The sequence below is a fragment of the Sander lucioperca genome, chromosome 14 (genome assembly GCF_008315115.2).
Source record: "Sander lucioperca isolate FBNREF2018 chromosome 14, SLUC_FBN_1.2, whole genome shotgun sequence".
NCBI lineage: Eukaryota > Metazoa > Chordata > Actinopteri > Perciformes > Percidae > Sander > Sander lucioperca.
The window spans coordinates 3200388-3219612 of NC_050186.1; the positions used below are offsets into that span (position 1 = coordinate 3200388).

The following is a 19225-nucleotide window of genomic DNA, read 5'->3' on the forward strand; positions in this document are numbered from 1 at the left end:
GATTGCTTTCAGTGATTTGATTGTGCATACTCACCTACTCACTCATTTATTATTTATTATTCTGTAGTGCTAATAAGGTGTTTCCTGTAGCTGCAACACATCCTCAACATTAACCAGATTGTCAAACAAATTATATTATGGCTGAAGTTTAAACAACTGTACACCACATACATGATTCAGTCTAATCTGGTTATTTTCAGTAATTTATTTATAGTGTGTATGCAAACCTCCTCAATCAAGAAATAGAGAGGTAGAAGAAGAAGAAGAAGAAGAAGAAGAAGAAGAAGAAGAAGAAGAAGAAGAAGGACAGTGGGGGAGGATGAGAAGAAAGATAGTTGAGGATAAGAAAAAAAAGCAGGGGAAAAAGTCTGAGATTTAAAAATGGAAAAAGACAGCACAAGCAGAGGGAGAAGAAGCCTAACCCTATAAAGAAAATGTTTCATTGAGAAGCTATACAGCTTCATCTTGAAAGATTATTTATATATATTATAATATTACAGCGAGGGTTACTGCTCAGGAATGTCTGTATAAAGCAGCGATAGTTCCTCATCTTGAAGAAAGGGAATAAGAAATACAGAGAGTGAATAAGTGAAATATTACACGCCGCTCAGTCGACATCCTGGGTTTTATGGTCAGATGAAGACTTATCTCTCAATCTACCTCTCAAGTCGACATGCTTCTTTCATGTGTGACAAGAGGATTTTCCTGCTTTGAAAAGGAAGGAGATTTTCTTTCTTTAAGGCTCAAGTTGAGCTGAGTCTAAAAAGAGAATTTGGCAGCACTAGAGAAGAAGCTGTTGGAGGAAAAAGGGAAAAAAAGATAAAGTGAAGCCCAGAATGGAGTGAGTGATGGAGAAGCTATAAAATCTGACAGGACAGATTCCATCAATTAAAAAGCCTCTTGAAGAAGTCTTAGCCCTCAAAGTAAAGGCACAGCTCAGCACATCACACAGTATCAATCTAGTTGAAAAGCTCAGACAGCAATATATTTGGAAAAATGAAAATCATTTTCATGCAAGAATATTTGTAATAAGCTGCTAGAAAATTCGACCCGAGTAAATCTAATGTCACACAACTGTATTTTAAAGCTGCTATAATCAATATTTTCATAATAACAGTAGATCAAACGTGTAATGTGAAAGAGGTCGCTTGTACAGTTGTGATGAACCCACAGATATCATCTGACTCGGCAGTTCACCTGAGCTCTGCAGAGTGTTTTAGCATCTTTCAGCTTTTTTTTGGTTTTGGTTTTCTGGCCGCAGCTTTAATGTTTTAATTCATTCGCACTGCTCTTATTGTTGTTTTCGGCTGCAGCAAACAGGGATGTAAACAAATGCGAAAAACATGCTAATTTTGGCAGTAATATTTGTATATTTCATCTGTACATCCTCCCATTATAAATCATGCACTATGCTCAATGCAATTCTGACTTGTAATTTCATCACTGTTAAACCCTCATATTCTATTTCAAATATTCAGTAACAGTCAGCTTTTATTTAGATTCAGTTTACTTGTTACCTGTTTTCTTTTTTCTTTCTTATATATATATATATATATATATATATATATATATATATGTATAACGCAGATTAATCTATTCCATATTGACGTTTGACCCGGAGCCGTTCTAGCCACCATTCGACTATAAAATGAAGGAGGGAGACGAGAATGTGCTGCCTGGATCATTAACTGGAACATTTACTTGTAAAAATCTTCTTCCTGCCAACCCTGGCTACCGAAATCTGGTGCCACTGATATGTCTGCGCTTCTCTCTGATGCTCTGAAACAGATGATACAGGCAAAACAAACACCGCTGCACGTGACGCTAGTTAACACTATACTGGACAGCAGCTAACGTTAGCCTACCGCTAGCTAGTAGCTGGATTAAACACGGTTAAAATGCTGACAGCTAACGCTAAACGGTGTAAAGTTTGACTGTGTTTTACTGTAGAGGATTCAACACCGGGATGTAACAATCTGCAGCTGCCTTCGAAGAAACAACACAGACGGTGCGTTCAATGACACTGGTAAACTACAGCCTCGTGGTGCATTTGAAGTTATTGTAAATGTCCTTTTCCCATCTGGTGGTTGTTTTTGTCGTTCAGCAGCAATTTACTAGTTAAATAAGTTATTGTTATTGTTATACATTATTATTAAATCATTTAATTTTGACCATATGGCCTTAGCAATAAACAAGCCGTTCTTTAATGTCACCGACTGCTGTTTAGTACCCTTTTTTTTTATTTTATTTTTTTTACTTTCTTAAAAAGTATCGGTTCAGGCACCGTTAATTATGTATGCGATTAATTTCGATTAATTAATCACAGAGTATGTAATTAATTAGATTACATTTTTTAATCGATTGACAGCCCTGGTATATATGTATATATATGTGTGTGTATATATGTATATATATATATATATATATATATATATATATATATATATATATATATATATATATATATATATATGTATATATACATATACAGTGCTGCTCATAAGTATTCATACCCATGCTAAAGTTGACTAAAAAGAGGAATAAAAAAATTATTAAAATTAAAAAAATGAGGAAAAATGAGGAAAAATCCGAACTTTTAAGGACACCAATTTTTTGTGAATATAGTGCCACTATGTTTTGTCTCTCTGACATTTTACATACTCAGTTACATACTCCACTATGATAGTGGAGTATGTAACCTCTAAAGACACCGATATTTCCCTTAGGAGTTGGTGGAGACCAAAACAGAGCTAAAAGGAGAGTCAAGTGGCCCAAAACACGTCTCCAAATAAATGCTAATATTGGTCAGTGTTTGCTTGATGTTTAAACTGTGTGCTAACAAGTTCCATATTACAACTTAATCATGTGGCGTCAGTGTTGTGTTTTAGAGCTTGTTGGGCTGCCCCCAAGTGGCCAAAGAAAATCACTGAATGCAGCTTTAAAGTGGAAAGCCTAATGTTTTCAAAGATAAAAAAAATATGTCACGATGAAAGTTTGGGCGAATTTGCACAGAATAATGCACGATACATAGAACATATTTACATTAGTTGTGTTTTAGTCCATTTAAAAAAAGGGAAAATTAAAAGTGCTTACATTTAAAGGAGGTAATTAGCAGGAAATAGCGAATATTCCTTTAAAAAGTACAGACAAAAGTCTAACAAAAACAATATGTCAAAAGTACAAAGCTATTATGATACATGTGTGTCTTTGTGTGTTTGCACACAGAGCTTTGTTCTCCAGTTACTCAGGGCATCTTTCAGGGCAAAGCTTATATAAAAATGCTAATGACACATTAAGCATGCAAATGTAAATACTAGTGGCAACAGAATGTAACATGTTGTACCCAACCAAGACTCATAAACACGTGTTTCATTTGTTCTGCTTTTTAAGGGTCTCACATTAAAGGAAAAATTATTATTATTATTATTATTAAAATATTATTAATTATTTATCTAGCACCAGTGGCACACTAACAGCATGTTCATACATGTATCTGATTGTGTGGCCGACCGTGCAGGAGGGTTAAATAGTGAGTGCAGTTGTTATTTTTCTTCCTTATTCTTTTCGCTAATGGCAAATGTGCCGTATGGAACAAAGTAGGGAGGTCTAACAAGAAACTGTTGTGCTTAATCCCCGAGGAGTTTGCGGAGACAGCAGCCTAATCAGATCTGTACTCTGCTGCTTTATCTCTGCTACTGCTCTGTCTATTGCTCGATCACGCATTTCACTGGAGGAGCTCGATGGGCTGCTACTCTGAGATGGATTAACGACTCTCCGGACCATACGTTTTTTGCTAAACTATGAGTCCACTAAGAGGTTTTTTTTTTTCAAACACAATCTGCCATCGCCTTCGCTGAACAGCAGATAATTGAGAAAAGGCTTACTGAGGAAGCATTCTTGCTCTTTCTCTCTTTTCTGCTAGCTGACTGTTATCTGTGGGGATGCCACTCATGCTTGTTTGATATCTGTAATGTGGCCTTGTTTCACACTCGTATTGTTTTCTCTCTATCCCTCTCATTCACAGTCTGTGGTGACTCTTTAAAGCATCCTATTTGTCAATGAACGCCTCTTCACATCAGTGATATGCAAATGCATACCAGGCGCGGTGGTGGTAGGGTGGAGGATTCCTCTACGAGTCTCCAAGACTCGTAGGACCTAGGCCGCAGACTGATCCATTTGGGAGGGCTTGAGATGAACATTTTGTGACAGCGCCTACAGAAACAACTCATCACTCGCCATCCTCACCACACACCCAACATGAATCAGCACTTCCTGACACACATCTCCACTGAAACATTGCATAACGGGACTGAATAATCGCACGCTATCCTTCGATTGCGATAGACCAGAGTGAGTTGGTGGAGCATAAGAGACCCTGGGCACGGGGAGGGATATTGGGCTGACTCTTGTATGCATCTCAATATCTCCAACTTTCTATCTCTCACTGTCTATCCCTCATTCATCCTCCTTTTTACAAATGCCTAACTGCAGTGTGCAGTGAAATATTCATCCACATTAAAAATGAATCACCAGCGACTTTAAAAGATTTTTAAAAGTAAAAACAGTGTTAAAGGAGACCTAGAGACATCTCACCGTTGGCACGGTGTGGGTAAAGGATGACTGCCAGACACGTTTGTCCGATAGATCCTCATGATGGAGCAGCGTTGCATGTCTTGCATGGTTAAACAGGCAGTATAATGTAGCCTGATAAATATCAGAGGGAATTAACTGACTGAGTTTTTAAAAAAAACAGCATGTGGGGAATTACCTGAAGTCTTTTGTGTATCTGAATGAAGGGAATATGGAGAGTTAGTACTCTAAAGTGGAGAATCAAGTAGGAACAATGTATAGTGTCTTTGTTGTCACTCAAGTCAGTGTTAAGAGCTGTGGGCTGTAGTGCATGGAGCCCTCATTCACACTACTCCTGCTCTCTATAATGTGCTTCTGTCTACTTCCCCATTTCCAGAGTGCTACTTCTCAGCTTGGGCTCACTTTTTCTTTCACTGCCTTTGATTCACTTTCTCATGTGACCCAGAAGGACATAGCAGTCCAATTCAAATACTCTCCACATCCCAACACTGGCCCATAGCTACTGACAGCTTCTCATTGTCCTGGTTTTATCCAGAGGTATACGGTACTTTACAGACATCAGAAAGAGACGCCTTTTCCAGTAGATTTCTTGTGTCATTTCCTCTGCTCTCTCGCCCCGTTTCTCAGTTTTTCTGCACTTTGAATATAAATACATTTCACACCTAAATGGGGATGAGGAGAAGTGGTGCAAACGCACAGCCCTGGATTGGGTATAGGAGCAGCAGAAAAGAGGGGTGAGAGGAGTGTCAGAGAGGAGATGAGGAGGAAAGATTGTCTAGGCAGTTGCTTATAGCTTTGCCTTCTCTTCCACAGCCAAATGAAGCAGAACCCGAGGTGTTTATGTGTACAGTTTATCCAGGGAAACAACATCTACACATATAGTGCAACATACAGTGTGCATATGAACATAAACCTGTCCAAAATAAATCTGTGCCTCTGTGTGTGAACATTTAGCAGAGCTCCTCTGCTAAATGTGACTGCACAGTGATGTGTGAGCAAATTATAGATGAACTTCTCATGTTCTTGATCACAAGGATATTTCTGAACCTGTATCCAGCCTCCAGCCATTCATTAAACATTGACTATTCCCTGCCATTATCATAACAGGCAGTGAAAATACCAGACTGAATAGAATATAAAATGAATTCCCAGGTTAAGGGAAAGGAGGAGATGAGTGAGAAAAAGAGACGAGTATAGAGTATATTACAGTGACAGAAATACCTGTGCGTGCATGCGTGAGTGCGTGTGCGTGTGCGTGCGTAAAAGACAGAGAAGACAAAATAAATTTTAAAAGCAACTTTAAATGAACAAATCAGGTTACCCAGTATCTATAGAAATTATGTTTATAGTGGACTATTATGCATATCACACAGTACATCAAGTGCTGTGTCAGTGCAGGAAGTAGCCTGTCCAATACGTTGAAACCATAGGATGAAACATAGAAAGGACATGTAGCGAGTCCAGCTTTCATGCATTAGACTGTTCCAGTTAATGTTGTGTTTTTTATTAACTGTAACCACAATCTTTCCCTGACCTTAACCGAGTGCTGCAACTGCGTAAATAACCATGCAAACCATAAACCAACTGCTTTCGTTGCCACAAGTGGATATTGTGTTGCAAGAGGGAATGCTGTAAGGGAAACATTGTCATTGAACATTTTACGCATGCGTTCTGTATCGACTTTTTGAGCCTCCCCTAATTATGTTAATAGAAAGTGTTGTCCTCGTTGCATTATGTTTCCTTGAAAACATATTTGCTGCTTACATAAATGTAATTCCTATGAGACATGGTTGCATTTCTTGTAAATCCCTTGTGTGTGGGCACCCAATTCCACATGGGAAAGTTGGACCACATATAGGCATTAGGTACTATATATACAGTATAGGCATTAGGTACTATATATACAGTATATATAGTACCTAATGCCTATATGTGGTCCAGGCAGTTACAGATTGCAAATACATTGAATGGGTATTGTTGAAAAATGCCAGCCATAAATAGTATCAAAATGAGGGTTCACAGATTAATTATCTAAACTAAAACATTCAAAATATTGTGGAGTGTTTAGGTTTTGAAGAAAAATAAAGTATAAATCTTAGACACCAAATAGTCAACACAACCAACTCAGTTAATAATGCACTTATTAAACCCTGAGGTTAAGTCCCTTCAGCTAGGCAACATCAGGATAATCTGCAGCTTGCAGAGCCTGGATTTGCTTTTCATTGATATTTCAAATCACCAGGTTGTCCATATCTGACAGGGAATTGATCCGAACACAAAGAGATTTCCTCCTCGCTGTGTATCTTAAACCATAAATAGAGAAAGAGAGAGTCAGAGATAAATAGAAACCGATTTAAATACAACAAGAGAGGAAAATAAGAGCTGGTGTATTTTCAGTTTAACTGGATATGAGAGGTTTTGTTTCTCTGAAGAAAGATCCGTCAGATTCTTGACTCTGACCTTTTGCTAACAACCCTGTCAGAGCTTTCAGACGTGCGTGTGTGTGTGTGTGTGTGTGTGTGTGTGTGTGTGTGTGTGTGTGTGTGTGTGTGTGTGTCGCTTCCCCCGTGTATGAGGCTGATAATGGAGAAGTGGTGTGTGTGAAATGTGTAAAGGGCAGGGCAGGCAGTTCTTCTGCAGTAATCCATCTTTACTTCAGGGCTAAGCCACGGAGCAACAGGCACCTCACAGGGGAGAGAGAGAAAATACACTGTAGGCATCTATCTCATTCATATGAAACTACACAGAGGAAATGCTCAGCCAGCAGGAGCACGAGATTTTCACAGCAAGAAAACAAGAAAATAGAAATAAAGAGTATTATTTGTTCCATATTCTCTGTTTTTTCTCTGACAGCACGACATCTCTCTCTGCAGCTTACATCAAAATTTGTTTTGTCTCAGCCCATTCACTGGCGATGTGAAACCGTAAAATTCTTATATGTCCTTACAAATCTGTATCCATCCACCCAGGAGTTTGTTTGTGAATAAATGACATATATAAGGCTGGGTGTGAAACAGAGGGAGAGAGAGAGACACACGGCAAGAGAAGAGGGAGAGCGATAACCCTTGTTCATGCTTTTTGGCAATAATCACAGAGCCAAACTTGTGCCAACAGTGAGTGCCAGATGGTGCCCATCACCATTGTGCTGTGTCTTTGTAACGGGGAGGAGAGAGGAAGATCAAGAGTGGCATGTGGAACAGGGGAGCACTGCCTAATGTGGATGATGTGTCATATAAATACTAATCACGCTAGAATCACACCCACAGCTAAATTAGATCCCTAAAGCTCTCCTACTTGCACCCACTCTCAATCTTCTCCCTGCTTTGGCACTGAGCTTATGTCATTATCAGAGATGATCGATAGATGAGATATTAAATGCTGAATGCTAACGCATTCATTAATGGTTAATAAATTGTTTCCTAATGCTTCATAGATCGTTATAAGCATTTTTTGGTTGCCAGGTTGAGAGAAACTATTTGCATGAAGGTGGGATATGCTCAAAATGAATTAGTTTTTACAACATGTCGTCTCATGTCATCTGCAAGCAAACATTTTTATTAGCTATTCCAACACACTTGAAGGCGTGGGGGTGAAAAGTCTGCTGTAGACACGATAGTTGTTCAAATGGGAATGATGGGGCACAGACAATCGTTTTTCGGAAAAAAGACAGCTTGAGAGACAAGTTCAAACCCTGCTTAATTTCTGACCTCCGTGGAGTTCATAGACTTTGGGGTTTTATTAATTTCCTCATATTTTGTTTTATCCTAATGATCTATTAAATGTCATAAATACAACTTAAATACATCTGATTTTAAAGATATTTTATCTCTAGACTCAAAACCTACATGTCTTGTTAGAGGCAACAAATCAATATAAACAAACCACTGTTATTCTGTTAGATATGTCTGTCATATATTTTTGACCTCTTTAGTCATCAAAAACATTTAGGTATAAAAAAATTGGTGTCAATCGGCTCCCTTTTTTCTTTCTATGCACGTCTTCCAACTATCCTCCCAGCTCACCTTAGCCCTAAATCTTCATTACCCCTCGTCTTCATCCATTCCACCTCCATGCTAGAGAGATAAAACTAAAAACACACCCCCTTCACATAAAGTGTAAAACTGTGAAAAATGCCTCCATATGTTAGTGTGTGTTTATGAATGGGTACGACAAAGATAAATATGGATCCTAACTGCTAGTTTTTTGTTTTTTTCAGGTGGCAAACTGCCACCCTGCTGTCAGACCCCTCTCTCAGTTCTCCTCAATAGCCACTCATCCATCAGAGCCTTCCGCTCCAGCAGCTATCACTCAATACCTCAGCGGTGCTGAGGACAAACAGCTTCTGTGTGCAACCTGCCATCACCTTTTCCCTTTTTAATTTACCTTAGCTGACTTACTGTACAGTTGATTTACCATGATAATGTCCAGGTGACTTTTGAACAAATCACAACTTACCCATCTATATCTACCCATCGCTGAGCATTGGATAAATATCCACTGTGGACGGGTGTTAAGGAAAAATCCTGGCTTGAATTGTAAAGACAGACTGAGTAAGCACACCTCATCACATATGTTGCACTAAATTTGGCCCACAACAGCTCCAGGAGACCGAACACTAGATTTTGGTCCAATACCAGCACAGCGCAGCTATTTTCGACACAGATCTACACTGACTTGAGTCTAACTGCACTGAAACTGTGAAACTGCAGACTTACAGTTAGACTAAATTGCAACAATATGTTCAGCAGTTCAGGGCCCGCAATAATAGGTTAACCATGCTACTGTAGCTCAAACTTTCCTGCTCAGTGGTTGTGAAACAAGGCAACTGCAGAGCGACACTATCACATGATCCTGCGGTTCTCTTCAGCTGTTCAAGCGTTTTTAGAGTTTCAGTTAGTTGTTTTCCGATCTGCATTTTACTTTTTGGTTCACTCTTACCACTCTCAAAGCGTTGCTTTCTGCCGCAACAGCAAAAAAAGCTCTAAACCCACTGTACACTACGTGCTTAGCACTAAACAGCAGGCAGACAGTTATCAACCAGCAGGTGAACATAGTGGAGCATTTAGCAGCTGAAGAGCCAGATATTTCACAAAGGAGTGCGTGGAGACCAAAACAGAAGTTGTTGATGTTTTAAACAGGTCGTTAACGTTGTGAAACAGTTGCAGTTTAGTTTTGTTTAGGTATACAAGACTACTTGGTTATGTTTAGGCACCTAAACTACTTAGCTAAGTTTAGAAAAAACATTGTGGTATGGGTTAAAATCAGACGCTACTTCACTAGGGTTACACACGAGACGCTCCATTTATTCCGTGAATTTAGAAAAAAACTTGCAGTTTACTTTTATTTTCAAACGGGCCTCGAATCCTGGTCTCCTTGGTCAAAGTCCTGTGCTTGTTTAGAAAATTGCTTCAAAAGATAATAATATGTTAATGTTGTGTTTGCAGCTTGTTTCTGCTGCCCCCAAGTGGCCAAAAAGAAGAAATCACTTACCATAACTTTATTTCATTTTCTCACTAATTGTTTTTCATTTTTGTCGGACAACAGCCACACATGGTGTATTTGTGTTGTCACCAGTCTACATCTCACCTACCACTCCCTCTGTTATGGTACATTTAATAATCAGGTCACTCAAAACAGCTACTGACAGACGCAGTTAGGTGATAGCAGCATGCACGCACAGTGAACTCCCAAAGTAAACCAGTAATGAGTGTGAATTCACAGTGAACAGCTTTTTCCCCCCACTGAGCAGATCCTGGATGCTCAGGACTGCCAGCCTCGCATTTGGCTGCTGGTTTAGTGTATACAAGCTTGTCTCATTTATACACTTTGTACAGCATCTTCCCATGGTACAATGAGCTCTACAGAGTAAACAAAGCACTGAGAGTTAGACCACAATAGCGGGTCAAGTCTTAAGCTGCTGTAGGCTATCTCTGATGGGACTGTAAACTGCTGGCCTACATCTGCTTTTATTTCCTCATCTCTAGCTTATGCTTCCTCAATAATCAATCTTAGCCTCACTTGCTCTTTATTTATGAAGCTATTTGATGCAGAGGACTTTCTCTGATCTTAAATATCCCAAGTTCTTCATCTGGTCTCTTCAATAAACAACATTTTATGTCATTTAGTCATGCACAGGGAGACAAATACAAACAAGGTGAAAGTTTGCACTCTCTCGCTGGGAATGGCTGTGCTGTTGATTTTTTGAAAAACAAAGCTCTGTGGAAAGTGCTAGAGGTTGCAAATAAGGTTACATTAATCAAATTTGTGTGGGTAATTGCTATGAAAATGTAAATATTAGGCATTCATAATTACACAATGGAAAGAAATGGAGGGAGAGACAGTAACGTTAAAGCTATACAAGGTTATTTAAAATCATTCACAACAGGTTTCCCTTTGTTTATTCTGAATTGCTGCCAAGCACTTCAGCACTCAGTTATGAAGCCAAATGTATTGACCTTGAAAAAGGCCAAATTTGTATCCCAGCACACATACAATACATTGTTCTGTCTCATGCAGGCATTTTCGAGTAATGTGATCTGACTACTTGTAATGTGCATTTAAGGTTTTAGCATCCTATGACATAAATTATATCGCATACGTAGATAGCATAAATCATATGATGACGTGTCCCAGAGGTATTAGTGATGTTTACAGTGTCTGTGTCTTTCTTTTCCTGCTCAGTCACACAATCTCCTTCCAGCGATATAAACTGAAATAATACGTTGCCTCACTGTTCAGACATCAACTTCCCTTGGTTCTTGACTGAGTCTGCTATCTTGTTAGTGAAGCCTTCTGTACATCTTTAGTTTTTTTTAATGATGAATGGAGGTGTGGATATTTAAAGTGCTCATATTGTGCTTTTTGGCTTTTTCCCTTTCCTTTATTGTGTTATATATATTTTTGTGCACATTATAGGTTTACAAAGTGAAAAAGCCCAAAGTCCACCCCAAAGGGACTTACCATCTTCCAGAGAAAACACTGTTCACAAACTGCTCCAAACTGCTCTATTGTAGTCCAGCCTTTACTTCCGTGACAAACGTGCGTCACTTTGTAACACACGTCATAATGCTCGCCTAGCTGCTAGCGTGGCACGGCCTCATACTCTGCTTCTGACTGGCTAGTAGTCCTTACCTAGTTACTGCGGATGTGCGACTCCCAACAAAGATGGAACAGAAGTGAGATGCCTCACTCTGTAGCTAAAACAGAGAGCTCAACACACAGGGTGAAAAGAGGAGCTGCAGCAATGTGCAGTACAACAAAAATATGGTGTTTTTTTTTTTTAATTAAACCACATAAACCTATTACCTCTAAATACAATTATGAACTGAAAATGAGCATAATATGAGCACTTTAAGATTACAGATTTCAGCTCTGTAGTTACACTGGGAGCGATCCTCTGTCAATTCCGATCAGTTCAAGCCATCAGACATAAGATGCCTCAGCCAGCTGTCAATAAATTGAACCTGACAACAAGAACACTGACACTATCTGACTGGGTGTCTGGCTTGAGATTGCACCTTAATTATTTGATTAACTTTAGATATAAGACAATTTCTTACGATTAAAACTTAATTATCTGGAGCTCATATTTTGTTTTTAAGCTTGTCCATGGCCGGCGACTGCTATAGGCGAACTAGGCGATTGCCTAGGGCGACAAATTGGTGGGGGGGGGGTTTGGGGCCTCTAGTGGTGCCCTTAAGCATACATCTTTCTCTTAACAACATTGATTAACAAAATAAAAAATGAAATAAAACCCTGGTGAAATAAAACCCTCATTAAAACCCCCCCATGTTGAAATGAAAATACTATATGTGTATGGGGGGGGGGGGCGGGGGGCTGTCACCCTGAGATACTGATTTAATTATATTTTTCCAGCTAGCAGACACTTTTTAAAAAACTTGTTGTAAATAACTCATTGTGTTGAGACAGTTTTATAGCCATGCCAGCGGTGTGGCTCTATGACAGTCTGATGTTCTGTTCACCACTTTGACTGAAATATCTCAACAACTATTGGAAGGATTGCCATGAAATTTTGGACAAACATGCATGGTTCCCAGACGATTAATCCTACTGAGTTTAGCAATCGTTCAACTTTTCCTCTATCGTTGAATAAAATACCTCAACAATTGGATGGATTTTATTGACATTTGGTACTCAGATATTCATGATCCCCTCAAGATTCATTATAATAATGTATCTCTTAATTTTTCATGAGAAGCCATCGCCAGGTCAGAATTTCAATTTGTCCAATACTTTGGTTTTTGACCAAATACCTGTAAACTGATGGCATTTCCATCAGCCCCAGCTAGACTTTGTGTTTAGTGCTAATTAGCAAATGTTAGCATGCTAATACTCAAAGCAAGATGGTTTACATGGTAAACATTTCACCTGTTAAGTAGCATTGTCATTGTGAGTATGATAGCATGCTGACGTTAGCATTTAGCTCAAAGCACTGCTGTGCTTGAGTATAGCCTTACAGAGCTCTTAGCCCTGTTTTATTTTGTGGTTTTCTTAACTCTTTTAGCTGGCTTGTGATTTCACTTTAGTAGTGTAATTCTCTTCTCCACTAATTGAATCTCTGTCCAGTCAGGTTTAATTGCTTGGCCAAAATCTAGGCCTGCAAAATACAATTACCCTTACTGTCCAATATTTCTAAATGATGCCCATAGAGTTTCTGCTTGACAGAGGCTTCACCTGACTGCCTTGAATTACTTCTGAGGTACTGATCAATGCTGTACATCCCCCCTACTATAACCCCTAATTTTCCTATAGTTTAAGTCTCCATATACCTTACCTTTTGCATTAAGAGTAAGAAAGAAAATTAGGCTTGCACTGTGGCTTAACCTACAGTTAATTAATAGTTTGGATCCTACATTGTGAAAATATACAGGACATAGACAAACATGTACATACATGCTCAAACAACACTGAGGATGCATGGATCAGTATATGAGGAAGAACTTTATTCTGAACCATTTAGTATCATACTGCTGCAGATTCTATTGAAATTGAGGACCTGAACAAAATTACACCCTGTTGGATTAATTAATATCTTGTGCCAGAATTAAAGTTTAGATTCAAACATTAAGTACACACATGCTCGTTTACATCACTCTGCCAAATCCACTGGACCACAGTTTGGGATGCTCTGTGACAGCCAAGCAGCTGGTGGGACAACCTCAAAATAATAGTCAGATGAGAGGGTACAGCCTGTTCTCCTGAGTAGTAATAGGAATTTTGTGTGTGTTTCTCTGTGTGTGTGTGTGTGTGTGTGTGTGTGTGTGTGTGTGTGTGTGTGGATGTTGGGGTGTTACAGTAGATGGTGGAGTGTCTATCTGCACATGTATCTGTTGTATCAACCCAGTTTATGTGTTGGCGTACATTCATTTGCAGGTGGAGTACTTCAACACTGCTCTGCCGAAAATGAAAATGTTCTCTCTCTCTTTTCAAAAGAATATTCAGTCTATAGGAGAGCAAATTGCAAAGATATTTCGAGTTGATTGCCTTTGCACTGCTATAATTCTGCTGAAGGTCTCTCCTCCACCCCTCAGCAAAAGCACAGAGGAGGAGAGACGGAGGAGAAATGATGATCTCCTGTTGGCGTTGTATAAATGTTTTATAGATGGAAGGATGAAAAAGAGATGAAGCCCTGCTCAACTTCTATGCTTATATTATTTTAAATTACTGTTTTAGTTTAATAATTATTTTCAGCTTGTCAAATTTTCAGCCTCTATCCAATCTGACTGCACCTAACATCCTTATTTACAGAAAAGTAAGTGTAAGCATCCTGGTCTTTCTTCTGACCACCAGCCCGTACTGTGTTTAAGTTCACCTGACTGCAGTAAAAGATATGGTACTATAGACAGCAATTTGTACTTTGTAGTGCCAGTAACACATTTCAAAAGTTACTGCTAATTCCCTCTAATTGTTTTAAACTGGCAGTTGTGAATCACCTTGAATTCCAGGCAAATGATATGGTAACTACAAATCTGCTGATTCAATCCCCTCTAGAGATGCGCTGGGGTAGTGCTCTTGGCCAAGGTCGCTGTCTCCAAAATTGAATGATTAAAAAAGAGATTTATACAGTAAATCTCTAAGGATGGAATGACGTGCACAAAGTAAGGTCGCACAGTGGGAATGGATAGTGTACTGACACATGTTTAACTGCAAGATGTATTAACTTTTCCAGCTGATGTGTAGTTGACTTGTAGTCACTTTGATCCTCCCACTGAAACTCTGAGTCATTGTTGTCTCAACCACCAAAACGTGGAAGTATAATACAATTAGATACATGAAAGGAGACAATAAATAGCTCAAAACGGTCTCCTAAGCCCCTCCCCCCACAAGGGAGAATGAATGTGTGTGCATGAGCAGTGATTGACACGCAGTTAGACACCCCCCCTGGCCCTGATTGGTGCATCTGAACAGGGAGCTGTGGATTTTTGCAAATCGCACTACAGGTGGTGCCAGAGGAGCCGGATTAGTTTTTTTATTACCTGCTTCATGTAGTTCTACTGAAACATAGGGTCAGTTTCAGCAAACATGACAGAAAGTAAGTTTTACCTACTGCACCTGTAACTTGTTAAACATTATTTAAATGACATCTACTTCTTTTCCCTCATTGAAAAATCCAGAATCTATAAAAATGCAAATGTATTTCATTTTAAAAGTTGAACTGCTCGACACAAGATGTCTACTTCTTCGCTGAAAAGTCTATTCCACCTCCAGTGTAAGGGAACTGGAGGTTTCAAGTTTCACCATCACACTTCTGTAAATTGCATATTAGAAAAGAAGATGGCTACACACTAAGCTTCAATAATTTTATTGTATAACCAAGATTTGAATCCCACTTGGGTCCTAAGGCAAGTTCAATACAAGATATATCAGATACAGCCTCTTATATAATCCACAGTCGGTGACATCATCAACAAGTTGGAAGGGTACACCTTTTTTTCTCTATTGATTTAATTATTTTAATGTTGTTTATATATTATATATTATGTCTCTGTATTATTTAATTGTTCTAACTATACATTTGTTGTAATGGCTAAATGAACACAGAGACATGCATTTCTTTGTAGCCCTTTTAGATTGTCCTCTTTAAAATGGCTTATTGAGGCATTTGAACATCTGTTGGGATAAACTTGAAAAGTTGTAGTCTTTATTGTGTGTCCCTTGCAACAAATATATATGGATAAAAATGTTGTTAATTCTCTTAACTTGTTGTAATGTTCAGTGATTGTTATAAACTCTGCTGATCCCTCGTAACTTTTTGAGGATGTCACTGATTGTGGATTACCACCAGGTGTGGGATGTCTATACAGTATATAAAGCTGTATCTGACACTTCTATTGAAATTGCCTTGAAAAAGAAGTGTTTTTAAGCATCAATAATAAAATCACTGGAGCTAGGTGTGCTGTCATCTTCTCTTCAGTATATGGCACCAGACAACTCTTGCTGATTCTAAGTTGCATATTGGACCATGATTGACTTCCTTGAACATACACATCAGATTTAAGGCGATGACCTTTTCCCCTTCAGCAGAGGAACATGTAAACAGCTTTCTAGTGTCAAACTCTGCACAAATATCATTCTGCACAGTGAAGGTCAAATATCCAAGTGATGTAACTATAACCAAAACACATTTTTGACTTTTTTAAGGCTATATGATTTCTATTACAGAACATCAGGTATACACACAGCAATTACAAAGAAACTACTGTGAAAACACAATTCTATCAAATTCAGTTACACTAGTGTTAAAATGAGCTTGTAGCTGCCACCTATGGCTCACGTCAACACACTAGCACGATCATTCTCTCCCACACTCCTATAAAACCTATAAAAAACCTATATTGCATAAACCGCAGCTCTGACACTCTACATCTAAATTATGGCCTGCATTATCTGTAAAACACACCTACTGTAATTTGCCCACAGGCAGGACCTGAGGTGGGGTGCAGCCTATAGCCAGAAAAGGTCTGAGGACAGAAGAGGAATAGCGGAAAGTACTGTGTTAGGTCCACAGCTCCCTGCCTGCCACAGTTTGTGGGCTCAGTGTGCAGATAATTAAGGTTGAGGGTGGACAGCTCGCTACAGCGCCACTGTGCCTGAGCTGTGGACTGGGGCTATTCATTTTCACAAAGAGGGAACACAGCGGACACAAGGCAGGAGCCACTGGGGAGCTCTATAGGGAGCTGAGCTGTATGGTGGCACACATAGGGAGGCTGTGAAGATGTGGGAATGGAGTACTTTATTTACTCTATTCATTTCAGGGCAGTAGAACAGCAGAGATAGTCTCCATCGCCTACTACTGACTAGCGCCTCATTTTACAGCTTCGGTTTCAATCTGTAAAGCAGTCCCATCTGCCACAAAAAGGTTTAGTTGAAGTGGCTTTTTTCCTACCTGCTGTGAATATTGCGGAGGGAAGAAATCCTCTCCACGGCTCTTTGTACCCACTCACTGTTTTACTGTTTACTCTGTCCGTACCCGTTGCCTGCACTGTGCTCCTGTCTGGAGCTTGATGTTTCATTTGTTTATTTTGTGCATTAGAATACCAGTGAGCACCCAGAGTGAAGTGGTTGAGTGACTGAGGGAGTGGGAGCTATGAAGCCAGATGGATATGAATGTGAGAGTCCTCATTTTTCTTGTCTGAAAACTCCAGGCCCTGCTGCTGCTGAGCTCAGTCCTCATTGCTTCCTCTGCAGCACTTCTCAACCGAGGGAGTCCTCTTTATTTCTAGCATCTGTGCTGCTGTGATGAGAAACACCAGCTAACTAGGCCACTGCATAATAAGCAAGAATAGTAGCAAAGTAAAATGAATAAAAAAAGAAAAGAGGGGAAAAGAATCAGTTCACGGGGGGAAAGCTTACCCAACATGTAACTGCTGACAAAAGTAATTCACTAAGCAAATATTGTCCTTATTCCTTTATTGCAGATGCATTCAGTTATTATTGCTTACATTTACCTATAGCTTCTGCAGAGGTGCATCACAGTTCACATCTCATTTCGGCACTGAAGCCCCTGAGCTATACTGTCATGTGACTGACAATGCACCTTGCTGACTTTTTGTTTGGTGTGTGTGTCAACTGCAGTCCTGAGATCCCTCATGGTGCTGCAACATTTCTGTGATACTCAGCATTTTAGCTCTTGATTCACTTTGTCAACAACTTCATTATTTTCTACTAGGAAGTGGCAGATAAAGTAGTGTTCGCTGCTACTCTTTCATGCTTTTCACACTAGTTCTTTCTTGTATCTTGCACTTATTATCTTTATTTCGGCAATGTTTAAAATGGCTATAATTGATTTTTATAATAACAATGTGACAATGTGCTCGTACTGATGAACCTACAGAGAATTATCACCTAAACTCTCAGCTCCCCTCGGCTTTATTGAGCTTTATAGTAAGCTTATAAGCTCATTGTTTAGCTGTCCAACCTGCAGCTTACTGTTTTGGTTCACTCTTAACGCTCTCACACCATTATTTTCCGCCGCAAAAGGCAACTGTTTTAAGAGAAAAAGCTCCAGCAGCTTAAAAACAGATATTTCTGACTGGAGTGGGTAGAGACCAAAAATAGTGCTAAAAGAGTCAGTCAAATCAGTTACTGCAGGTTTAAACAAACATAACTGACACTTTCCCGCATTGTCTCTCTCTTTCTAGTGTAGAGCATGACTTTCGTCTGCAGGAAGGGCAAGTGGTACGCACATGGAAGGTGGGTGACCCTCCTGAGGGATCGCCACAGACTCCCACTCCCCAGCACTCTGAACCCCACCAACAAGACTCCCCTCAGCCAGTGCGACCCCCTGCCACCAACAAGAAGAACAGGAAGAAATGTTTCTGGTTCCTCTGAGTGCTGGAGGACATATGATACTATAATGCACTGTGTACCCCCTAAAAAAAACTACAAATGATAAATTGTGGAGATTTGATTATGTGTGGAATGAACTAAAGAATTAAAATGCAAACATGAAACTGTGGGAGGATAAAGGGTTACAAAGGTTGCAATTTTCACTGTTATTGTTGGAGATGATGAGAATGGTTTGACTGGGGCACAAATGTTGTTACTGCTCTTAAAATGCCTCTTCAGCACTTGCAGGTTTGATACTGGCGCAGGGAAGTAAAAGTGCTGAAGTCAAATAAAAGCAAAAGTTCAGTCCACAATATGACTCACAGTTAGGAAGCAATTAGAAGATATAAAGAGAATATATAGCAGGTGGAACAGGGCAAGGGGCACTGTACAAGAGGCAATACAGCAGAGAGGACGGAGAATATTTATAAAAGATGAAATGAATAAAGACAAAGAGAAAAAAAGACAGAGGGAGGATTCATCTTCATTAATGGACTAATGAGGGTCAGAACACCAGCTTTTATATCCAGAGACATTTAAAAATAATTATTATGACCTGTATTTCAAACTTTTAATATACTGTAATTGATGACAAACTACTACACGTCTACATGCACATACAGCACACACACAGTCAACATATAAACAAATTATGTGACATATTTACATAAAAGGCATATATAAATTGAGAAAATGAGTGAGTTGAGTTCTCTACATATCAGAGCTATTCTGCTAGGATGCTATATTTCAGATATGGATTACTGCTCTATAAAAGTATTTTACCACA

At 39.2% G+C, this 19225-nt stretch overlaps 1 protein-coding gene across 5 annotated transcripts in view; it reads left to right on the forward strand.

Annotated features, from left to right (window-relative positions):
* Window positions 1-19225, forward strand: part of LOC116062965 (mucin-5AC) — a 35440-nt gene extending 16215 nt beyond the window's left edge. For all 5 annotated transcript variants that reach the window (XM_035991592.1, XM_035991590.1, XM_035991591.1 and 2 more), the window contains exon 4: window positions 18252-19225. In XM_035991592.1, the coding sequence (XP_035847485.1) occupies window positions 18252-18441 (190 nt within the window). In that variant the 3' untranslated portion in view covers window positions 18442-19225. The remainder of the gene's footprint in view (window positions 1-18251) is intronic.